The sequence below is a fragment of the Symphodus melops genome (assembly GCF_947650265.1).
Source record: "Symphodus melops genome assembly, chromosome: 16".
In the NCBI taxonomy this organism is placed as follows: domain Eukaryota; kingdom Metazoa; phylum Chordata; class Actinopteri; order Labriformes; family Labridae; genus Symphodus; species Symphodus melops.
The window spans coordinates 6,203,947-6,230,012 of NC_136706.1; the positions used below are offsets into that span (position 1 = coordinate 6,203,947).

The 26,066-nt window shown below is 40.8% G+C and overlaps 1 protein-coding gene across 3 annotated transcripts in view; it reads right to left on the reverse strand.

Annotated features, from left to right (window-relative positions):
- LOC306836655 (uncharacterized protein) overlaps positions 1 to 26,066 on the reverse strand; it is an 82,978-nt gene that overhangs the window by 3,122 nt on the left and 53,790 nt on the right. For 2 of the 3 annotated variants that reach the window (XM_079363841.1, XM_079363842.1), the window contains 2 exons: positions 20,632 to 24,428; positions 18,825 to 18,899 (listed from right to left, as the gene is read on the reverse strand). In XM_079363841.1, the coding sequence (XP_079219967.1) occupies positions 18,825 to 18,899; positions 20,632 to 23,618 (3,062 nt within the window). In that variant the 5' untranslated portion in view covers positions 23,619 to 24,428. The remainder of the gene's footprint in view (positions 1 to 18,824; positions 18,900 to 20,631; positions 24,429 to 26,066) is intronic. The other variant, XM_079363843.1, reaches the window with a different exon arrangement.

The following is a 26,066-nucleotide window of genomic DNA, read 5'->3' on the forward strand; positions in this document are numbered from 1 at the left end:
GTCCCTTTGGGTCATAGAGGCTGAGCACTGCTGTTGACCTGCTTGATTCTTATTTTAGCAATTATAACCGGAGATATACTTACTCTACTATATATGTGATCTTGTTATTTTTCTTGTTGCATGTATGTCTTCTGATCTGTCCGTTTGTCTCTCCTTCTTTCCCACATTTGGTATAACCAGTAAAGTGAGTCTGGTTCTGCTGCAGGTCTCTGCCTGTTAACAGGATGGGTTTTCCTTTCCACTTTGAGAAATTGCTTGCTTTTTGTGGATTCATTCTGAAGACTTGCTCACAAAGACAACGGGTTTGGACCATCTTCATTTGGAAAGTTTCATGAGAAAGCTTTTATGATAACTTGATGCTGATTATCAAAGCAAATATATTGCCTGACTTTCTTCCCTACTTCTTCTTCCACCTCTGCTCATAGCAAATGTGTTAATCCAAATTAATACATTGACATTTACTATATTTTCCAGATGACATCAAATTAAATCAAATATATTTATATTGTTTGATATTTAATGCTCGAATGGTAGTAGTGTAACAGAAAAATATTGCCTCGCAAAAACGAAGTTTGTCTGTCTGTCTCTGCCGTTCTACCTCCTTGAAATAAACAGAGTAAATAAAGTGTTCCATCCCCGTCCCAATCCACAGCCTTCCTGTTTGTGCCATCACACAGCTCAGTTCCCCAGTGACTCGAGCTTTGCGTCCGCCGTGTTCCCTCTTTGTGAAAATGAATAGCCTCAGTCCACAGCTCTGCGTGATGAAGGCAACATCGGCGCTATAGGGAGCTGTCCACCCTCAACCTTAATTATCTGCACGCTGAGCCCACAAACTGTGGCAGGCAGGAAGCTGTGAACCTAACACAGCTCTCTCTGCTTGTACTCCTCTGTCCTCATGCTCACATCGATGCCTTTTTTGGCAACAGGGAGCGCCCATCCTCAGGTGTGTTTTATAGACAATGCAGGCGATATAGTAAGTCAAAGGGTCAGAACTGTGATTTGTGCCGTATAGGTGTCTGAGATGGATTGTTGGAGAGGGGGATTGACCTGAGCCTGAGGACGGCCCTTTCAGACTCGTTCTAGTGTAACTGAAGTTGAAAGAAATGTGTTTTCGCAGTAGTTAAACAGTTATGGCTTTGTGTGCACATCATATTCTGTAAGATAAATCACATGGCCTTGGAAAACTTCCAAGATCCCCCTGCAGGTAAATAATGTGTTTTGCTGCGTGCTTTTTCACTTGGATGTTTTGACCTTCACTGTGCAGACTGAGGTGTGCACAGTTTCAGACATTCATTTATTCCCTCTCGACACATTCTTCTTAAACCAGTTTTAGGCACATATTTGACAAGCATCATTTTGAAGCATTACAACTGGAACGGAGGCCAATCATCGCGCAATGTGCAACTTATCAGCATAGAGTCGCATGCCGCTGTGACCAGTAACATAGACTGCGAATGCTGACATACAGTATAGCGAGGAGAAGACGACAGCACTTTAAGCTCGACTGATTTTATTGTCAACGCTCGACCACACTCGGCCTTTCTCAAGGCAAGTGCTATGCAAGTGTCAGATACATAAATACAACCCTGGTGGTAAACCACTGTGAGTGACATCATCAACAAGTTACAAGGGCACACATGAGTTCACAATCATGCTTGTCTGACTTCATTCATTACTCAGTATTATGTATAGCCCAGTTAACCATTTTCAAGACCCATCTGAACGTTATGTGAGAAATGTTAAACCCTCAAATGATCCTATGATACATCAGGAAAAGTATTGTACAACAAATGCTAATTCCCCCAGCAAGTTATACTATCATGCATTACAATGGGGAAAACACCATAACGACAGCACTGATTTAATTAAAAGCAGGGGGAAAAATGTTTTTTTCATTTTACAAATAAATCCACTTAAAAGTCCTTTAAATACAAATCCCTTGATAGTGCGTATGTGAACTATTTAGTGTAATACCTCTGTCTCTGAGGATTTAAAGATAAGTTTAGAAAATACGTCTATGGTACATTGGTTAACATTTATTGTTAACACTAAACCACACAAGATCATGGTTTACCTTTATGGCCATCAATAAAAACGTCAGATGTTTCAATTTAAACTTAAAGGTTTCAAAGAAATGGGCCGCATGCTGCATTAAATTTGCCATTCCAGAAGAAGTTTTGCACTTTTCATTGATAAAAGTTGGGCACTGGTAACCTAGTGGTCAGTGTGCCCGCACCATGAACAGAGGTTAAGTAAGTCCTCCAAGCAGGCGGCCCAGGCTCGGATCTGACTTTTGGCTCCTTTGGGTTTTGAAAAAATAAAGCCAATGCAGAAGTGCAAGTTCTTGCAATTCGTTGAATGTCTGTTTGAGGTTGGATCCAGGAGCCCTGGAAGTTACATACACACCAAAGACAAAAAAATCCAGTTTTAACATCATAAATTCATGTGTTTAGCGCCTGGTACAAAAAAAAGCTAAATGCAGTCTGATTAGTTATCATCATCATGGGCACAAACTGTACAGGGAATACATTTTCCAAAACGCCTCCATTATGAGGCTTAAAACCCGCCTCAGCTCCGGCTCTCAGGCTGTCTTTAAGTTGACTGAAAATTAGGCTGAAACAGCACTTCTAACTTGGCGGCAGCTGCCCATGAGCCTCCAGAGCCCCCTGCACTAACAGATGGGTGACGTCACTCAGGGCTTCACGTTATAATAATTAGATGTCCCTCCCTGATTTCTGATTCTAACTACTGTCTTATCTAAACAATAAAAGCATTAAAGCTCCCAAATAAACCTTTAAAGGAAAAAGGAGATAAAAATGTAGCCAAAGTGCCTCACGTAAAAACTTTCAGAAAATGTTGACATTACGGCAAACACAGAGAATGGATGTTTCAATTATAAAGGAGACATTTTGTTTTGAGAAGTTACACTATGAAATACAAATAATTAGCATATTCATTTAATGCATATCTTACAATGACGGGTATGAATGTGTGATCTGAAGGACATTTCAATTTTCTTTGGATGAAACAGATCAAACACAAAGTATTACACTTGGCAAAGTGTTGTGATATATATGAAAACAAGTCCAGATGGGATCGCACTTGTCTTTTTTGTATCTCATTATACATCCATGTCTCCATGTCTTTGTTTAAAAGAGTTTCATCAGGGGATCAAAGTGACTCCAAAGACAACCAAACATCAGCTTGAAAAGTTGATACATCCCGCTGTAAAGCGTGCATCAGTACACTATCTATTCCCACTGTGTGACCTTACTTTGTTCATGTTTTTCCATCCTTAGAGATTTACTCTTTAAATCTCTCTTTTTTTTTTTTAATCATTCAGTTTGGGAGAAAGCGACCTTGCCCAAGCACACCAACCCAGTGCTTCTCCTGAGGGGATTTTATCAGCAGATTTGTAGTTACAAAGGTTATTCAAGGTTACTCACGACCGTCGTTGAAAACAATTAGAGAATATTGACAACGGTATCTGAGATGTCTAGCAAATTAGCCCTTTGTTTCATTTACTGCAGTCAGATGAGCACACTCGCAGTACAGTGTGCTCGGTGTGCTGTAAAATAGGACATTAAGTGCCGTCAGATTGGATACAGGATAAAAAATTTGAAAAGCAAAGAGTGCTCTAAGACAGTGTGTTAAAATAATAAGAGAATAGAGGTTGAGCAAGGCTTTGTCTCTCTTTCAGCCCTCCATCTATAAAACATTCATACAACAGCAACAGCGGGAGATCATCATTTCTCCTCCATCTTCCCTCCCCTCCACTTTCAATGAGCGGTGGAGGAGAGACTACAGCAGAAATATAGCCGTGCAAAGGCAATCAACTCAAAATATCTTTGCAATTTTCTCCCCTATAGGCTGAACATCCCGAGAAAAAAATCTGAACATTTCATTTCAGCAGGAATTACAGGAGCAGACAATCTCTGCAGAGAGCGGTTTTCATCTCTGATGAGGATACCACACACATATGCACATCTGTGACAAACATACATTTCCACAAGTAAATAGGAATATAAGCTCAATGCCCCTAAATTCCCTCACAACATCTACACGTCCTTACAGACAACGACCTTTAACTACTAAAGAGAACAGGTTGTCCCCTGAGGTGTTACCCTCTCCTGGGACTGGGATTCAGAGATGCTCCCACCAGCTGTTCGGCTGTCACACAGTATCGAAAACTGTGGTTTGACTTAAAGGATCCCTCTTAAAAATCTGCACCAACACAACTTTGGACTGGCATTTGACATTTGTGTTTCCTTTAAAAATAATTTTGGGCGTTGTTCAGATGAATCCTTATTATATCACAGGCTTTAAGGTCAATTAACAACTGTAACCTCATGGAAATGGAAAGAACTGGTTCGGAGACAATTCCATTTCCAGCAGGCTAATGTGTTCACAGTAACCATAATTGTATATTACAGAAGATAGATATGTGTTACGATACTAACATGCTAACAACCACGGGGCTAGCACAATGTTTAGCAGGTAAAACGTGCATTATACCAACTTTTTACTACACCATATGGGAAATTTAGCAATAAACGAAGTGAGCACAATTGTGGGAAGTATTATTTTTCCCAAGATATTTTGGAAAAATGTTTGCCGATCAGATAAGATGGCTGAAGAGAGACAATTGGGGAAGACTGGGGGAACCCACAGTGGCTGTGACGAAGACTGCAGCCTCTGTACATGGCGTGCACAACCTAACTCCGAGGCCATCTGGCGCTCCATCTTGAGGAAGCCTTTGAAACCATTGGCTGTCATCTGATTGTGATAAAGTCAGTGGGGGTGGCAGCCAACTTTCTGGGGGGCTCTCGGTGTAGCCACTGATTAGCGTTGAGGACATCAGGCTGAGGCTTGGTTTTAGTTGCCATCCATGTAGCCACCCTGCTGGCATGGTTAAAAAACTTCCAATGAGACAATCACACCAAGTTTTTAGATGACATCTGATATCTAAAAATTAGTTAATTAAATTAGTATCCCAGGATGACAGGCTTAAAAAACAAATTTGAGCTACAGATAATTAAGTTGTGATGATGAGAAATTGTCTTACATCTAAAGATAATGAGATAATTAAGGTGTGATCTCAAGCTCGACTCGCAGTCAGCTTGTACTATTTTGTTTTCGTCAGCTTCACTTTATTGACAGCTGGTGGAGGCATCTGTTGCCTGACTTTGACTGACAGAAGGTCGGCACTGTCGAGTAACCACAGAGCAATTAGAGCAGTTTTTTAATTTTTATTTGTTTTGAGAAACAGGAAGAAATGAGTAATCTTACATTTCCACACCTCCATTCACCAAGCTTACACAGGCCTGGAGAAAATCCCATCAAGGAAATAAAAGCTTCACTAACAAGATGGTAGACTCAGGCAAGAAGTGATGGAAAACGATGTCTGCAAAAAAAAAAAAAAAAAGCCAGAGAGCGATGAGGCAAAGTATTATTTCAGTTTGTATGGCTGGGAGGAGACTGTGTGACAGAGCAAGAAAAGAAAGACACTGACGCTGTAAACATGACTAAGACCTCAGGGACACATCATCATATGATTTATGCTAGCCACGGAGGGGCCGACTATGCAATATAATTTATGCTAATCATAGGATGCTGAAAGCTTAAATGCACATCGCCTGCAGTCAGATCCCATTACATAAAAACATCTCTCAGTCCATGATGGAACAATATATGGTATTGAAACTATGCGCACTAGCTTATGGTACAAATATTTTCAAGGTCAATGCATTTGGCTTGAGAACTAAGTGCTGAAGTGCTTGGCATCCTTTCAAAGTAAACAAAGGAAAAACCTGTAGTGGATGAATTTAAATAAGCTAACCTTGTGCAGCTTTAATGTTACAGTCTCCTCCACCATCCATATCCTACTGCTTGCATCTTTCCATTGTTCGGTAATGAATGCCAAATATTTATACTTTCATAGCAATTACCCATGTCATTTTACTAATGTGACCTTATTAGCCACCTCTGGCACTTTCAGCGGTGCTTTGTTCTTCCAGAAAAACGACGGCACAGCTATTCCCAGCGCGAGATAGGGGGTAGACTTTCACCTTGTTTGTACTCCTTTTCATGTGCATGAATAAATAAAAACAATGTTTGCTTATTAAAGAGACCAGATGAAGAATCTGGCAGGTTTTAAGATCAGAAAAAAATCCCTGCGCATCAAGCACCTTCTTAAATATAGAGCAAGTGAGGTTAGGCTTGATTACAGAGGAGGCATGAGCGAAGGATGAGGAAGTAAAAGCAGATGTAAGGCCAGGAGCTTACAGTCCCATCAGAGTTAGTCTGTGTCATTTTTAGACCTGACCCTCTGATGTGGTGTAGCTCTCAGTGCTTTGTTTTCTCTGTGAAGCCCATTGTGTTCAGCGAATAAGCCGAACAAGGTGTATAAATGAGACAGGCTCACTTACAAGAAACCAGCATACAAGAGCGAGACTAGTACTGTAGTCCTCGTACCATATCTGCTCTGTGGAGGGAAGAAAGCTGTTTGCTGTGAATTCCCTGTCACTACTTCAGTTCTGCTTTACTACAGGATTCACATTGTGTTTCCTGGCTAGGATAATAATTATCATTAAAGGCCCAATGTCATTTTTAGGTGTAGTTGTTTTGCACAAGTGCCAGTCACTTGTAATGGTGTCAGTCAGCTGAGGAATTTTGAATAGGTCTGAACGAGCCCCCTTTAAATGACAGTGTGACAAAAATACTTCACTTATTTGACATTTTATTTATTTATTTGATCATTAAAAGGCAGGATTGGTCATTTTGTCCAGATATATTTTTTAAAGGTGTTTGTTAAGGTTGTCTTTAGGTTCTAAAAGACATTAATAACTCTCTGAAAAAGGAATGACAAAAATCTGTCATCTGTAGCAGTTGTAAGCCTGTAAAAACCTCAACTAATGTCTGCTGTGAGATACCAAGTTCATGAACCAATCACCCTGTCTCCCTGCTTGTTCTCTACTCCCTGCATGCGCTCAAGCTGAGGTCTGCTTCTTGACCAATGGCGCTTGTGAATGTAAGTGAGGGGCGTGGCTTTTGAAGGTGCACAGTGTTCTCAGTGTTTGTTTATAACAATTATAGAAAGAACTATTTCAATAATGGACAGAAAATCAACAACAACATTGTGTGGCCTTCTGCCTGCATGCAGACAGACAGAAGGTCAGCTTGATGGTTACTAATTACAGTGTGTGTGCAGACGGAGCACAGAGGGAATGCTTCTTTCAAAATCATGCTAGTAGCCAAAATCATTCCTTATTTTATGTAAGGATATGAGATATTAATTCTGGGACTATCGTGTGTGAAACTAATCAAAGACCATTTTACTTTACCCAGGTTTGAAAAGCAGTGCAGGAGTGCCTGCGAGCACATTGTTACTTTTCTCTGCAGCAGATACGTGTGGGACATGGTTTCTGTTGATGAGAGAGAGGGCTACATGTGAAAGACAGAGGCTTAGCTTTAATCAGGTAAGGGATGCATGTCCATCTTTCAATCATTGATCTCATCCACAGTGAGTGCCACTGCTACTGATTCGAAAGTAATGAGAACTGAAGAACAGACAAATCCACGTAGGAATGAAAGGAGCTGCTGTGCTGGCTGTTCGTCATACATGTAATCTATATTGTCTTAAACAACTGATTGTTTCTGTTGAGAATCATAACAGCGAGTGTAGTGTACTGCTCTCTCTCAATAAAAGTCAATGGAGCTCATCGACCAGCTATCTCCTATCCAGATATCAACACATCAAATAAAAAATGATCTGTCCAGATCATCTAAAAAAGCCAACATTTTCTTACAGAGAAGTCAAAGGGCAAGTGTTCTGAAATACTGATATATTGATTGTCACCATCCAAAGCAAAAAATAAACAGGATATAATAACTGTTGGGTAGTGAGAGCAGCAAGCTTTACTTACGCGTGTCATTTGATAAATAAATGGTTTGAAGCTAAACAAAAAGCCGCCTCAGTATCATAAAAGTAACATGGAAAGAGCCTGAGCAAATGTATAGAAAACAGAGTGTGGAGGTGGGAGCACTATTTTTAATCCTGAAATTACCAGGCCCAGCTAGAATTTTAATCCTGGCATCACATAGTTTGATGTATAATAATAGCTGGTAATAATAATGTAAAGTGCACTTTCAATAAGATAACAACCAAACACCTTTAATCACCATTTTGAAATCCCCCCCCCCCCCATAACCACTTTAAGTTTAAGCAAACACAGATCAGCTGGGTGCTTATAACTTAACAAAGACATGTATAGTTATTCTTGATAATAGGCATTAAAATTGACACTTGGAAGTAAATGGAACAACTTTAAGCAAATAGTCTCCAATTATGGAGTCATGGGCCCTGACGAGCAGCTCGGTTGACATTTGTGAGAATTCTCTTAACATTAAGCTGTAAATTACATGACCAGGTCTCATGTTTGTTTGATGAATATGATGCCAAATACAGCAGCATGTTGGTTTAGCTTTGCAAATGAAAAAACAAGTTATTAAAAAAAAAGAGCCAAATGTTTGGTCGACATGGATGTAAAATAGGACATTTCTACACTTGTATTGTTTTATTGATTAAAAATAATTTATTTAAAAACAACCCATGCTTGTTGATGTTAAATGATGTGGTAGGCAGGTTTTTAATACATTTAGGCTACACCATTGGCCAGCTAATAAATTGATGCGGACAGACTTATAGTTCATGTAACAGACATGAGAGTGATATTGATCTCAGAAAAAACACGAACCAGTAATTTTGCAGGATAAAAACTGCTGAAATCCACAAAAACCTTTGTGCAGCAGTGTGAAACTGTAGAGCTCGGAGAGGTTTCTAGCCCGCTGAGCAGGAAAGTCTGAGCTAGCATGGTTACCCTTCCTTATTATTCTAGGCTATGATCTGCTGAACATGTCACTGCAATTCAGTTGATGTGTATGACTGAGCATAAGCAGTTTTATGCCGTTAAACTCAAGTCAGTGTAGATTTGTGGCGATAATAGCTGAGTTCTGGCATTTTGGACATTGGACCAACATTTCTTGTTTTGCCTCCTGTGTCTGTTTTGGTCTAAATTTACTGCAACATATGTGATGTGGTGTGCTCACTAAGTCTGGGCTAACATTCAAACTAGGATTTTTCTTTTAACAACCTCCCATAATGTGTTTTTATCCAAAACTCGAGAACAAAAGTACTGCAGATTTAACCTGTTGCCCATTTTTGTTTTCCTCAAAAGTTACCCAGATATCACCCTGATAAATGGACTGTAGTAAGTCGGCTAAGGTGAATTAAAAAGAAAAATTTCATGGCTGGTTACACACAGCACACTGAGGTATTGAGTGATAGCTGCTGATGGATGAGTGGCTACAGGAGAGGGTGGCAGGTTGCCATCTTGAAAAACAAAAATAACAACGAGCAGTTAAGATCCATCCATCTTTATCTGTGTTGCACCCATTCATAAATATACACCAGCCTGAGCTCTGCACTCTAAAGCCCTGTCTGTGAGTCCATGAGGGCTTGAGATGATATAAAAATGAGTAATGGGACAACTATAATGACCTCGCCTGTGCCTGGAAACAAGACGTGCCATTAAACAAAAATAAGCCCACCTCTTGTATGTATTTGGATTTCTTTCATTACAGTGTTTATGTATTTTTTACAAACGATCACAAGTCAGTGAATTATCGTGAATATTAGTACTTGAAGAATATTTGACTAAAAAACAAACAAACATAGCTTCAAGATTATCTAACTACTCGTTGACACATTTGACAGATAATGTTGGAATTAATTTGATTGGATCGTTAGCTTTGACAAAGCTGTATTATTGGATGAAAAATTAGTGAAAGCCCTGAGTGCAGGATGACGCATCAGATATGAAATATTGGGGGGGGGGGGGGGGGGGAGTTATTGTAACGTAGCCCATGAACTCTGGGTAAGTCACAGAGAATGTCTGCATTTTTTGAAATGTACACATCAGAGCCCTCACGCTCTGGAAGAGTTCACAGTCCACTCACACTGACCAGGAATGTGCCAAAAAGAAGTGTGGACACCAAGGTTTTTGCCAATATCACACCAAGGATTTCTCATAGTTTACTCTGTGTGAAAGGGTTGTGTTTTTCGTTTCACCTAGCATTTGGTGGTGGGATGGAAAAGCATGAGTTTCTAGGGGTTATGATGATTTAATATCAGCGTAAGCGGTTTGTTTGTTTGTGTATAGATGAAGAAAATAAGGAGCAGATTAACATCATTTTAGTAATGTTTTTAAAGAAAGAATAAAGTATTTCAATAACATTGGAACTGCATTTAGTTATTCACTTATCCTTTGTTTGGTTTTTACGTTTTAGAGATGCATAAACGGAGAAAGATTATCAGAAACAGAAACCTAATAAACATCAAGGGTGTGACAAAATCGAATGACAGATTTGTTTGAGGAAATTCCTTTTGAGCATTTGCCCACTGTTATGCTGGAGCAAGGCAGATTTTTGGCAACCCTGAACAACGAAATCCTCCCAACGATCTATAAAGCATTACAGCGAATGATTTAAAAAACACTATTCATAGAAATAGTTACTGTTGCCAACACAATTAAAAGTCAGTTTCCATTAAAACAATTTTTAGAATATACTTGGTCAAAAATAGGATTCACATTCAAAATTTTTTAGCTCATACATCGATGACTTTTAATATTAACACGAGTGTGGTGCCAGAGCTTGAGGGAGCTAATTTTGCTGTGAGTGTGATTGTAGTGTCATTTGTATTTATATGACACATCATCCACATTGCGCAATGCTTCCCAGTTCCACATGCCACTCCTGATCTTCCTCTCTCCTCCCTGTTCCAAAGATGTGGCATATTGGTGATGGGCACCATCTGGCCCTCGCTGTTGGCACAAGTTTGGGCTCTGTGATTATTGCCAAACGGCGTGAACAAGGGTCCTCAATCTCCCTTCTTCTTTTCTTGTGTCTCTCGCAGTCCGTCTGTTTCACATACCCAGCACCTACATCTGTCATTTCTTCACACAAACAAACATGTAAGTGGATAGATACACACTGGTAGGGACAGTTTCACATCTTCCTTGAATAAGCTGAGACAAATGCGATTTTTCACGTGTATGCACAGCAACACAAACAAACAAACAAATGGAAGAAATAATACTTTTCAGTTCTGTTTTCTTGTTTCCTTACTGTGAAAATCTCTTTCCCTGCTGGCTCAACATTACCTCTGTGTAGTTCAATATGAATGAGAGTGATGCCTACAGTGTATTTTCTCCGTCTCCCCTGTGAGCTGCCTGTTGCTCTTTGGCTCAGCCCTGAAGTAAAGATGGATTACTGCAGAAGAACTGCCTGCCCTGCCCTTTACACATTTCACACACACACCAGTTCTCCATTATCAGCCTCATCCACGGGGAAGTAGTGCGCATGTGCACACGCACTCACGCACACACACAGGTCTGAAGGCTCTGACAGGGTTGTTAGCAAAAGGTCAGACTCAAGAATCTGACAAATCTTTCTTCAGAGAAACCAAAACCTCTCATATCCAGTTAAACTGAATCTACAGTACACCAGCTATTATTTTTGTTGTTCCATCTTTTTTTTCAATGGCATCTCAGTGTTCCCCTCTCTATCTGCTTTTATTCAAAGATCAATGTCCAGGTAGTAAAACTGTTGTGTTTGGATCAATTCCCTGTCAGATATGGACAACCTTAGCCATTTAAAATATCCGCAAGATGCAAAGCCAAACTCTGCAGTCAGAAGATGTTGCTGGTGTTGCTTAGCTGAAGGGACTTAACCTCAGGGCTCGATCGGTGCATTATTGATTGATTGGTAAGCCAGCTAGTTTCCGATTAGTGATTAGGACAGCTGCCTTTTTTTTCTCCTTAAAGCACACCCAACATTTCTCCCCCATGAAATCTGTTCATTTTCTTTCTGTTCTGCGTCTTCTTATGATACTTTACATAGACTAAGGTTATGAAGGCTTTTCTTGTCTTTTTATCACTACGTTTGCTTTATTGTCCTGTGTAGGGCAGGTCATTTAAAGAAATGGGAGCAAATGAAAGACAGTTTGAGTGAAACCTAAAGACACCTGGATTACACCGTGAAGAAATGTGTTTGCTTCGGAGCAAAACACTGATACATAATGCAGCAGTTATGTTATTTGACAGACACTCATACATGACAGTATGACTCGCTCCATAAAACTGAAATATCCGAAAAACTCATGTTTCCACTGACAAGACAGTTCAGAACTAGATATATATTGTGAAGTGCAAAAACATTCAATATTAGCTTCATATCTATGGAAACTGGGATGTGTGATTTGGTTTTTCAATGTTGCTTTCAAAATTCATATTGTGTCACTGCACAAAAAACCTTTTCCTTTCTGACATTGTTACATATCCTCTGCTCGGTTTCTTCTTTCTGACACTTTGACTTTGTTGCTTCTTCAAACAAAGATGCACTTTCCCGTTCCCCCTATCTCTTAAAGTCTATTTTTTTCCTGGGAATTCATTTTATATTCTATTCAGTCAGGTCTTTTCACTCCCTGTTATGATAATAGCAGAGGACTGTCAATGTTTAATGAACAGCTGGGGGCTGAATACAGGTTCAGAAATATCTTTGTGACCGTGAACATGAGAAGTTCATCCATAATTTGCTCACACATCACTGTGTGTTCAGAGAAGCTCAGCTAAATGTGCGCACACTGGGGCTCAGGTTTATTTTGGACAAGTTTCTGCTCATTTGCTCTCTCTATGTATAGTGCGGATTTTGGTTTCCCGGAATAAACTGTACAGAAACACCTCCGGTTCTGCTTCTTTCGACTGTGGAAAGCAAAGCAAAGCTGTAAGTCTCCGCCTGGGCAATCTTTCCCACTCACCTCCTCTCTGATGCTGCTCTCCTCTCACCCCTCTCCCCTGCTGTGAGTTTGCACCACTTCTCCTCATCCCCATTTAGGTGTGAAATGTATTTATATTCAATTCGCAGAAAAAAGGGGAAATGTAGGGAGAGAGGGGAGGAAGTGACACAAGCAATCTACTGGAAAAGGCGCCTCTTTCTGATGTCGGCAGAGCACCATGTTCCTCTGGATAAAAACCAGGACAATAAGAAGCTGTCAGCAGCTATGGGCCAGTGTTGGACGCGTGTGGAGAGTATTTCAATTGGACTGCTATGCTCCTTCTGGGCCACATGAGAAAGTGAATCAAAGCCAGTGAAAGGAAACGTGAGCCCAAGCTGAGAAGTAGCACTCTGGAGACTAAAGCACATTATAGAAGGCAGGAGGACATGAATGAGGCCTCCATGCACCACAGCCCACAGCGCCTAACACTGCATGACTGGCAACAAAGACACATACAGTACCCTATTCTTTCTGTCATCTCACCTAAAAAGGTTTTAATGGCCTGGCAACATCAATTATTAGAACTCACGATGTCCACCACTTTAAAACATTACCTGCTTTTGGTGCCTCAAGTCTCTGAAAGTAGTATGGGAGGCAGAAGCCTCCAAGACCCACCTACTATACCATGATGTCATTTTGGGTGCAAATAATTAATAATATGCTGCTATAGGCTTAGACTTGAGATCAGAGATTTGATGTATCAATCACCTGTCTTCCTCCTCCATTTCTATCTACAAATGTACATTCAATGATTGCCTGTCACAGACTATATATCTGTGTCCCAGTTTTTGTGCACCCATGTCTCGTTGGTTTCTGTGGATCTTTTTAGCAGATTGTCTGCTGCTTGGCCCTTCTGGCCATGGCAGACGGCGGTTCACCAATGATCTGTTTCTGTTTGAGGTTTCTGCCGCTTTCAAAAAAGTTTCTGCTGCCAAGTGCTTGGTCAGTCAGTCATACTAAAAACAGTCATGAGATACCTTTTATGGGAATGTTTTTCCAATAAAAAAAAAATACAATAAATGAGAGATTGACTTATTGAAAGATTTGTTCTTTAAGATAAGAATTCCATTAACTCTGCAGCACAAAAAATGGGTTTATGTTATTTCTCCACAAGCTAGTGGGGCTACATATTCCAGCCTGCTTAACAATCCAAGACATCCACTACTGTTCCATCATAGGGGACAAACGTGTCTGGCAGTCATCCTTCTACAGCACCGAGCCAAAGGAGCCATGTCTCCAGGTCTCTTTTAACACTATTATTACTTTTTAAAATCTTTTAAAGCCGCTGTGATGAATTTTTAATTCAGATGAATATTTCACTGCACACCAGGGTTAGGCAAAGAGAGAGGAAGAGGTACGAGTCATTGAGGGATACACGGCAAGAGAGAAAATAAAAAGTTGGAGCTATTGATATGCATGAAGAGTCATCCAAAATGTCCCTCCCCTGTGCCTGGACTCTCTTTTTCTCCACCAACTGACTCTCTAGTCTATCGCAATCGCAGGACAGCGTGCAAGTTTCCAGCCCTGTCATGCATTGTCGTGTCAGTGGAGATGTGCGTCAGGAAGCGCTGATTCATGATGGGTGTGTGGTGATGAGTTGTTACTGTAGGCGCTGTCACAAAATGTTCGTCTCAAAGCCCTCTTAATGGATCCGTCTGCAGACTTCGTCCTACGAGTCTCAGTCGAGTAATCCACCGCCCTACCACCACAATCACCACGCATGGCATGCATATGCATATCACAGATGTGAAGAGGCATTCATTGACAAACAGGAAACTTTAAAGAGGCAGCACAGGCTGTAAATGAGAGTGAGAACAATGCGAGTGTGAATCGAGGCCGCAATACAGATTGACTGGCATCCCCGGCAGGAAAGAGAGACTGCTTCCTCAGCAAGCTTCTTTTTTTTTCTCAATTATCTGCTGCTCAGTGAAGGCGATGACGGATTGTGTTTGGGAAAAAAAGAAACTCTTAGTGGACCCATAGTTTAGCTGAAAAACGTGCGGTCCAAAGAGTCATTAATCCATCTCCCATCAAGCTCCTCAAGTGAAGTGAAATGCGTGATCGAGCAATAGACAAAGCCGAAGCGAAGATAAAACACCACAGTGCAGATCTGATTAGGCTGCCGTCTTCCCACACTCCACAGGGATTAAGCACAAGGCCTCCTTGTTAGACCTTTTTACTTTTTACCATACATCCCGTTTGTCATTAGCAAAAAGAATCTCAACTTCACACAGTAATTAACTGTCTTACAGTCAAACAAGCACATCCCAGAATCAACATGCAGTTAACATACCACTGCTGTACATGCATCATGCATTTTTTTTTTTTTTTGTAGCGTCAAAGCCTTTAAAAGCTAAATTAAGCGCTCACATATGCATCCTGGTTGAGAAGAAAATGTTCACAATGTAAGATATTTTAGCCATTGTAGTATTTTGTCATATGTTCTTTTGTAGGAAACTGTTTTGGCCACCTGGGGGCAGCACTCAAAACGGACACCAGCTAGCATGAGACAGCTACATATCTCAATTCCCCTGGCAAGAAATTATCTTCTTTTTTTTAATTCCTCCTTGGTTGAACATAATCACCATGTTGGAGAGCTAATGGGCATGCATGAAATTTGGTCAAAAAAAAAAAAAAAAGATGATGAATTTAGCCAGATAGCTCCATAGCGCCCCCTGGAATTTTGAAATTTCAAACTTTCAGCCCCTTTGACATCTTTAATTGCCAATTTACAAATACAATTCAAACAATCACTCCTTTTAGCTCTGTTTTGGTGTCCATCAAGATCTTCAGGAAATATGTCTCTTATGTTTTGTCAGTCGACTGAGTTGGTTCTTCGTAAATGCAACTGTAGAATTGAGTAAATTAAACAGAAGTTTTCATAAAAAAATGTTTTTTACGAGTCGTTTACGAATGTAAACTACTTTTTACTTGTGTCTGTAGCTGCACCAGGTTTACCATGAAGTTATCCATCATTCCCAGAGGATATATACTCTATCAGTGTCTGACAATGGCCAACGGGTCCTTAAGTTGCCAAAGCAGGCTAAAAGTGTTGAACTAAGGGGAAACTATAATCTGATCAAAACATCTATGTGCTGTTGTAGTGATTTCTTTCACATATCAGAAACATCTATTTTCATAATAATATAATTGGTTATGTCAGCTTTGAAATAAAATTGTAATGTTATATCAACTCCATTCTCTTTTTTTCAATGGTTTTTTGCCCCCCATTTGGAAATCATTAACTTTTTTTCCGTTCCTGTTTAAGCTGTCAGCCAGATTGATAGCGTAGTAGTTTGCTGAGCTCTGCTTTCCTTTGAGGGCTAAGACTTCTTCAAGAGGCTTTTTTTTAATTGATGGAATCTGTCCTGACAGATATCATGGCTTTTCCATCACTCACCCCTTTCCAGGCTTCTCTTTGTGTGTATTCATTTTTTCCCCCTCCTTCAACACCTTTTTCTCTATTGCTGCCAATTTCTCATTTTAGACTCGGCTCAACTTGAGCCGCCAAGAAAAGAAAATCTCCTCCCTTTTCAAAGCGGGAAAATCCTCTTGTCGCACATGAAAGAAGCATGTCGCTCTGACAGGTCGATTGAGTGATAAGTGCTCGTCCAACCTTGAGAGGTAGACCGGAGAAGTAGAGCATAATATTAAGTGTTTTATTACAGTACAGCCACTTAAAGAAATAAACATGCAGTAATGATATAGTTAAATATTCCAAAACTGTCGCTTTCTGTCACAGTAATTTTAAATTTAAATGAGGATTCACTGTGTCTTCCTGAGCTGTAACCCTCACTGAAATATTAAGTCTTTCAAGATGAAGCCGTGATTACATTTCGAATGAATCATTTTCTTTATGGGCTTCTGCTCCCTCTCTTGTTATATTTCAAAACCTCAGATCTCTTCTCACAGATCTTTTTCTCTCTAATCCTCAACCGTCTTCCTTTTCCTCCTCAGCCACTGTCTCTCTTCTTCTCGATTGAAGAGGTTTGCATACACAGTTTAAATATTTTTACCGTTGGTGACTAGATTAAGATAATAGTTTGACGGGATCTTTCTGTGGTGTTCAGTAATTCGACCTCAGCAGTAATATCATTTGTTTCATGATGAGGTTCATGTTGGGGCTGTGTTTTAGCTGCAGGAGACACCTTATTAGTGCTACGCAGTGGTAAATAATAAATGAGTGAGTAGGTGAGTACGCACAATCAAATCACTGAAAGCAATCCGTCGACGGCACAACAACACAGGCGCACAAACATTTCACAGCTCCAGTCCACAATTAAAATGATTGATGATGAAAGTTGGCCTCTTAATTGATTCATGCTTTCTCAGATTTATGACACTGTTTGACAAACATTACCACTCAGAGGTGTTTACACAAAGGTTTTAATAATCAGAGTTCTACCTTAACCCATTTTTCAATTTGTGTCACGTTTGACACAAAACCTTCTGAGACCATCAACAAGATCAATAATTATCTTACAAAAATGCTGCTCCAACCTAGTGATTGTAACAGCCCAGAGTGGATTGTGTTATACTTGAATTTGATTCTTGTTATCACACTGGCTACTTGTATTTGTTGATTCACACAAGAAGGTCATTTTGCTCATATTGATCACATTGTATTCTTATTCTGTTGTAATGTCTGAATGAAAATATGTGTAGTTATTGTCCGCCAGCACCCCGTAATCATTTTTGTAGTTAATGGTTGAAAATATTATTCAAATGTGATTTTATTTTGCTAATTTAACTACAGATAAATATAAAAAATTCACAAAACCTATACATTCAAATACATTAAATCCAGACAAAATCTGTATTGTATAGCTGTAATGGGACGTATCTTGGTTTGGCGCCTGCCATGACAGAGCCGCTATAATGGCCCATAACCGATTTTTTTTGGAAGTAAAGGATTTGAGTGAAAAGAAATCACAATTACTATATGAGGAATTTGTACATAACTGAGGTTTATTATATATGTAACGTATTGGTTAGAATTAATAATTAAATATATTGATAAGATTTGTGTTTAAAAAGAGTCCCACTGCTATTATAGCCAGAACTATCATGAACTATACGAACTTAAATGATTTATAAAAGTTTTTTGTTTTTTTTATTCTATGCAAGGTTCTCAAAACGCCTTAATAAGAAAACATTTAATAAAAGCCAGCATGCATTTGAACAGGGAAGCACACTTCTCATTTTCCACCACACATTTTTTTAGACTATTAACCCTAATAGATTATTTTGCAATTTTAACAAATATGAGGAAGAGACAGGGATTTCAATTTCATAAGAATCCACATTTTTCATTTTGCCTTCCTTCACCCTCCTGTAATGTGTGAAATCCTGTTTGTTAATTAACTGATTTCAATTCAAATCTCAGAGCAAAATGATTTTCAGTAACTCTGAGAGTGTGTGTTTGTGTATGTGTGTAAGTGTGTGTGTGTGTACACGTGTATTTGACACTGAGTGCGTCTGTGTGTAAGTGTAGGTATTTGATAATCTTTGCATCTGTGTGTATTTGAGAAAGATGAGTGTAAAAAATTTGATTAGAGGAGGGTGGAAGGTGGAAACACGGTTGCACAACTTAAGTCTGTGTTTTTGTATGCATCATTAAATCTGTGAGAGTCTGCATGACAGTGTGTGTCATAAGTCTATACAAATCTCTCATAACTGCTGCTCATGCATCAAACCTGCAGCAGTGTTTGTGCACTACGTGGCCACACACATCGTGCTGCATCCGGCTGTGCTGTCAAACTGAGCAGAACGACAAATCCTACCAAGCCGTAAAACTTAACTCCCTCCCAAAAGTGATGTGATTCAAAATGACAGCATGATGCACATAACTGTGCACCAAGACACGCACTGCTCCCAGTGCTAACATGTAAAACAAATGACAAATATATAGATATTCACACATCCATACCTGTAGATGATGCAGGCGCAGTCTCTGCAGGTCCCACAGTTCTCAATGTCCTGTCCGGTTCTGTATAAATGTCTTCTGTGGAAAAGCATATAGATGACATATCAGGGGTAAAAGAGTGATTTTTATGTATGTGTGTGCTTGTGGGAGACATATTCAGCTTATGGTTGGACCAAATTTTCACATCCCTGCAAATAAAGCAATCTCTTCTCTGAAATCACCACTGATCATTTTTTAATGAACGATACCCCCTTCAAATGGGCTCCGGCGGTTACGTAAAACATGAGTCACTACATCACTCCAGGCATAAAATAATGCTTATGAGGTAAAAGTCAAGTCTGCATGCATTATATTTGGCCCTGTCACTGAATTCTTGTACAGGAACACACAAGATATAGCACCTCTGAGACAGGAGGCGATACATGTTCAAATGACTGGCGTTAGCATTAGCCTTAACAGTATGATTGGGATTATGCTGCTCAGATATCAGTCAAGCCTTTCCATGGATTTATAGACACACATCTACCCATGTCTATCTGTTCCAATTTTGGTGTGATAAGGCGGGAGAAATTACTAAGCAGCTTACAATGTAGGAAGCAGATTAATTAAAGACTTGACAAAAATGGTAAAGGATTTACTGAGAGGCATCTGAAACCACCAACATGATGACAGCCAATGCTGATTCTTATCTGTGCCTGCACATGCATGAGTGAAAAGAGCGGCTGCAAAATGGGTGAAAGCAGGCTCCTAAAGTGCTCCCTGTTGTCTGTCATGACATGAATTCTTCAGCATATCGAGAGTTGGGACTGAGTTACATGACTGACAAGAGACTTTTAAAAATGGCGACAGACGCTGGCCCTGCCTTCTGTCTCCAATGTCAATCTGGTGTTTCATTTTCAGATTTAGCCACTTTTGTTTCTATTGCCTTCTCATGCACCAAAATTGACTTTTTGTTCTGTCCACACAGCTTTGTTGCCAAAGTGTTTACAATTGGGATTTGCTATAAATAGGGGAGCTACATGATAACAAAGCTCAGACACAACAGCCATCTTTCTTTAATATTCACAACACATGATGCAGAAAGGTTATTACAGCTGCTGTGGATATTCCCCTTTGTGAAGAATAATGAGCCTAGGACAACCAACCTGTGTCGTTCATTCCAGAAGAAGAAAGAACAACTTTTAGTACAAAGGTAAATTCACGTTTTCATGTGTGGAGATTCTCTCTTAAGAACTTAAATGTTTATGAATAAAACAGTGGCCACTTACTCTAGACATTAACATTCACTTTAAGGTCTCTGCTTATCTACCTGTCTTGCTTGTGGCTCTGTTGTTGTTGTTTTTTTCAGAAACTGGTTTAACATTGAAACACAGGAAGGTTTATTTTAAATGTACATCCAGGATTGCAAGCCAATCATGTGCAAAACCATCCAGGAACACTTAACAATACTCTGAAACAGGACAGAACATCTCTGAAAACTCATCATGGCAGCTGTAAAGTGATCTTTTATTATTTTGCAAAAACAGAGGTAATCTTTTCAACTATTCAACTCCTTCACAGTAGTTTTACAGCTCTCTGCATAGACAAACTCACTTTGTCTATTGGCTGGCCTTCATTATACCGTTTACTGATAATCCTATACCAATACAGCATGCTTCCATGCAACTGAATATGTATTGTATTATGACTCCTCCAGGTCTTATTGGGCTTTAACCATAGTTGATTCATATAGATAGTGAAGTGGTTTGGCAAAACCTTACCTTTTCATTCTAAAACATGTATACTGTGGAAAAATAAAATATTTTCTCACCCGTCCCTTTCGGCTTCCTTCTTCTCAAGGTCTTGAATGACATCTAGCAAAACCTTAATGGTATTCTGGCTGGTCTCCAGGACCCCCTCCAGACTGTGGAGTTGGTTCTGCAGGCTACGAATATCATGTAGGGGTCCATTGGGACCTAAGAGCTTTTCTGTCACCCTTGCTGGGTCCAGTTTACACCTGGCCCCAGCCACCAACCCTCCCAGAATTTCCTGGACCTGTCTTAGTGTGTCAGCTTGGGTGGCAGTCAGGGGTCCAGCTGTAGGTCGCTCCCCAGAAGCAGAGCAGCGCCCAGCCCCAGAGCAACCCTGCTGGTTTGGAGGGAGAGGGTGTTGACTGTTGGGGGTGTGGGGCCGGGCATTGGCTCCTGAGCAGAGCATTTTATGTAGTGCCCCAAGCTGAGCCTGGGCTGAGCTGAGACAGCTGGGCTTAAAACAGGCCTTGGCAGGAGAGGAAGAGGAGGAGGAGGAGGACTGCTTCTCTGCCTTCATCACAGCAACTGGCGGAGTTTGAGCTCTGTGCTTCAAAGAGCTGGCTCTCTGACAGAGTTTGGGCGAGTCTGTACATTTTCTATCTTCCTTTTTCTCCTTATCCTCTTCTTTATCTTTCTTGCTAGCCTTGTTGTCTGCCCTGAGCATGGGTGTACGGATTGCAGGACCTGGTGTATCGTTTCCCTTTTTGCGTGGTGTGTAAGGTGGAGGTGGTGGAGGAGGAGGTGGAAGTCGAATGCCCCTCTTATCCTGAGCGTTAAAGGAGGCCTGAGAGGGGGGGGTGTATGGTGGCGCAGCACGAAATGTGGAGGAATACAGAGGAACAGCTTTAGTTGGTGTTGCACATTGTTGTGCAAGTGGAAGAGTGGACACATATGTTTTCACAAGAGGAGGCGGAGAAGTGCAAGATTTTAATTTAGGGACTGGGGAGGAGTAGGGGGTTATTCCTGTGTTGGCAGCAGACGTATTTTGCAAAGCTTTACATGGGATATTGCAGTGAGATACAGTCTGTATGAGTGTAGCATAAGTAGGTGCAGTAGAATTTAACTGAGGGGCATTGGGGCCGACTGGATGTGTGGAGGAATAATATGATATGGAGGTGCAAGACATAGCAGTTTGAGTTACAAATGTACTGGGTGTTGGGTTTAAAGAAGGTGTCATGTTGGTTGCATTGTTTGGTGGTTGATATGTCATGTTTGGGGCAGTTGTTTTATTACTGGCAGGGTCAAAGGCGGTCACATTGGGGGTTAGTGTTTGGGTTGGGTTCAAACAAATTTGGGGAGGTAATGATTCTACATTTGGTATCGGGGAGGTACAATTTGGGCTGGGATGTAGTGTTGCAGTTATAGAAGGAGTGGCACAGACCATAGCTGTGCTTGGGGTTGTTGGTGGTGACACAACAGTATAATAGGGAATTGGAGGTTGGATAACGGTGGTTGCAGGAGTCGAGCAAGGGATGGGTAAATCTATTAGTGGGGGAGGGGTGGTGCAAGCTGGCTTAGATGGAGAGGAGCAAATTGGCTTAACGCAATGTTCAGGGCTCTGTGTGGTTGCATTTGTATTTGGAGGGGAGGTAGAGTAAGGCACAGTAGTTATTTGGGTTGTGGGAGGGTCTTGAGTTGCTGTTGGGATTGCAGGAGTTTCAGATTGGTCTTGCATTGAGCAGGGCGATACTGTCAGAGGTGGGGAAGCACAGGGACTGCAAGTTTGTGTCTGGGTAGTGCAAGATTGATGAATTGGGGAAAGATGACAGGGTGAGTCAGTTTGTTTCTGAGTCGTGCACTGTTCAGTGTTTGGAGGTAGGGTTGAGCAAGAATCAGTGACTTGATTTTGAGTTGTTGTGCATTGTTTGTCATTCAGCAGTGAAGACTTTTGTTTACTCTCAGTCTGACTTTGAGTCAAGCAATACTTTGAATTAAGAGATGGGGAAGTGCTCTCAGTTTGAACTTGGGTGGTACAGAGTTTGGTATTTGAGGGTTTGGGGGATGGACCGGGGCTTTCAGTCTGAGTGAGGGTGGTGCAGAAGTTTACTTCCTTTCCAGGATCACTTGTTGTCCTATTCAGCCGCTTTCTTCGCCTAATTGCTGAAGGAGTGCTGCTTCCCTGGCGCTTGGGACCATCACGACAGGTCACAGTGGAACAGTGGCATGGCTCAGTGTTATGTAGGACTGACGGTGGACAGCTGTGCCTCGAATTTTTTACTAAACTGACAGCTGACTTCATATCTGTCCTGCAAGATTTAGACCGCCGTTCCACAACTATTCCATCCTCTGTAACAGAAGGACCATTCATATCCTTTGACCCTGGCAAAGACACATGGTTGTGCGTAAGGTACTCATCTTGAGAGTCATGTTCATCATCACCATCCACGCCCACTGAGTCCCCAAGACTGTGACTACGTCTGTGTGTGGAAGAGATTGACTGGTTTTTTGTCAGGCATGGGGAGGTCTGGATGGCTGTGCTGGTGCTCGTACTGGGCTTGCGTGTCATAGGCAAGGTTAGGGAGTTACTCTGAGGTGGTGCCCAGCATCGACGCGTAGGACCTGGTGTCAATGGATGAGGAGGAGCCCTGGCTAAGAAGGCTGCCACCACCTCTATGGTACTTGCCATATCCCCACGTACAGCTCCCACCACAGAAGTTTGGCCAGGTAGACTATCAGTCCTTGGCCCATCCCTGTCTGCCCATGGTGTCGGGGCCCTGCTGCTGTGTTTGCGAAGAGGATGCGGGCTGTCACAATCTGTGGCAACCCTCTGATGGCTATTGTTTTCTCCTGTTCCACTGTTGCCACTGCTGCTGCTGCCATCCTCCAGGTCTTTAAAGCGGACCTGGTGGGTGCGGTTGCGACGCCGCTTTAGGCGGCTTTCAATGTCTGGGGAGTCTCTATTAAGCAACACAGAACGCACAGTCATTGTCCCGGGCAACTTGTCTGCCAAAGTGCTCTTGCCGTTGGATTGGCCTGTGAGCACGTGGTTTGGCTCTTTGCTCACCATTGCTCTTGTTGCTCTTGCTCCCCCAACATCCACAGGCTCTGCAGGCAGTTTGATGTTGTAAAGGCTTAGTTGTGTCAGTGCATCAACAAAGACAGTGATCTCCTTTCACTAGATATCCATTATAAATCTTCAATTGCGTGACTGAGTCCCAGTTTCATCACAGGACATATGTTGCCGTTTCTTGTGTGCAGCTGCTCAGGTTTTTTCAAATTTAGACACCAAGGACTTCCTTGTAACTAAGACTGTCCTCAAGAAAGGTTGTGATACCAGATTCACAGTTCAAAGTGTAGTAGTATTAAGCACAGCCATTAAAAATTAAGAATAGATCATGGCAATAAATGCTTACCCAAAGAACTTTATGGTTCTCTTTTTACTCATACTTTCATAGAAAAATAAATATGTGCAGCATCAGATATTCTTTTAAACAACCATGTGAAAAATGTCCATAATGTCCATGTCTTTTACTTCTTATTCCATTTTCTCTTTAAATTTCCATGGAGAGAAACTCTTGTTGAGGCTGGAGATGTTTCCAACAAATACGCATGGAGGAAGGTCATACAGTCTGTCCATCCTTTCTGTGTCCATCACTTTGGCTCTTCTACTTGGTGGTCCGTCCCTCTACTCCTACTTTGTCCCCTGAGCATTCAGTATATTGGAAGGCCAAAGAATGGGACAGTCTTGCAAACTTACACATAATGGCCTATATGTTCCACCATTTTTTGTTGTTCCTTTCTCTTGGTTTAATCACTTTCTTCGTTTCTTTCGCTTATCAATGACTCACTCTCTCAAGGCTGAAGACAGCTTGAGCTCCTAAAGAGAGTAGGAAAAGAGAAAAAAGGAAAGCAGTAAGAGACTGTAATTTTTTCACATTATTGCATTTGGATTGAAACACAATGCGTTTTTTTCTCAAGGATAATGAAAAAGATATGTCATTTTAAAAAATGCATGACAGTGAGGTCACCAAAGAATGGGGGGGAAAAGATGTCAATTTTAAAAAAAGTGATGAAAGGATGTAGTTGGCAGAAGAGAAACAGTATATCATCAACGATGAAAATATAGTCACACATCACAAGTGAAAGAGATTGTAATTAAGGCTTTTTCATGTCAGCTGAATGTACTTGTATTTGATATTCCATTCCCCGATTCCTTTTGTTAATTTAATATATTGTGTATGTTTGCACAATTAAAAGTCGCAGCAGCAGTACTGGTGTGATTTAGTATTTTTTTACTGCCTATCGGGGCATAATATGACTGTGTCTTAAAGATTTTCTTTTTTTCTTCATGTATAACAGTCTTTGGCCCTTTTATCAGTCCTTGATAATCTGCCACAGTGACATTCTTTCTGATTCATCTGGTCACTGTGTGACAATCTGTCTGTCTCACTGTGTTTAGTAGTACATTCTCGTCAGTCTGATTCTGCTGCCTATTTTTGACGATCTATGGCCTTGATACATGTATATATTTATCACTTCCATTTTCTGTCTGGGCCACTGGCAGTCAAGCGTGGTGCTGGCGTTTGTCGTACACGATCTATGGATCTGTGCCTTGTTATCTCTTTGTGATTGCCCCTGACACTGACAGGCCCTTGCTAATTTTGTGCGCGAGTGTGACTGGCCGTTACTCCGTTCTCATCTCTGTTGTGGGAGGGATAATTAGTGACTCCTTCACAGCTCCCAGGTTATTTAGGGAGAGAGATACCCGAGGGGCTGCCACTTTTATTTATGTCCTCTGTTTTCCTCTCTTTCTTTCTCCGGCGCTGAAGAGGAGGATCTTTGTCACAACCACACCCCCGCTGTCAAGACCTTTAAAAACATGGTTATTAGCTTAAATTATGATTAAAGTTACACTAGACATGGGCCTCGAGGGGAAATATCAAGCAAGCATCCTTGGATATATAAATGGATTTAGAAACAAACCACAAGATTCCTATTCATGTTATTTTCTCATCACGGCAGCGTATACAGATGAGCTACTTAATTCATGCAGAAGACACAACCACTTTGGGTTAAAGTACTCTAGGAAGCCTGAATCCTGTACCATAGAGGCTTAAATAACAAAGACGATAATCTATTTATGAAATATTACAGGCCTTACAGCATTAATAGAGATGCTCTGACAAAATTGTTTGCCTTCCTGATTAACTTGAAAACAGCCTTTTAAAAAGCTGCGCCGATACTTTGGGGGTTTGTGTGCACAATTACAGAAAACATCTTTTTTATATCATCACATTGGTGCATCAAAAGCCAATATGATACTGGTATATAGAAATACTTCTACCTGTATACGACTTTTTTTCATGATTCTTCCTGGATTAAATCATATTTCCATCCCCAGTTTATTTCCTTAAATCCCATATGTACTCCATCTTTTTACCTATTCTTTATGAAAAGCACTTTACATTTAATATTCATCCCGATAGATCCTCCCAGAGTTGTAGCCAACCTTCGC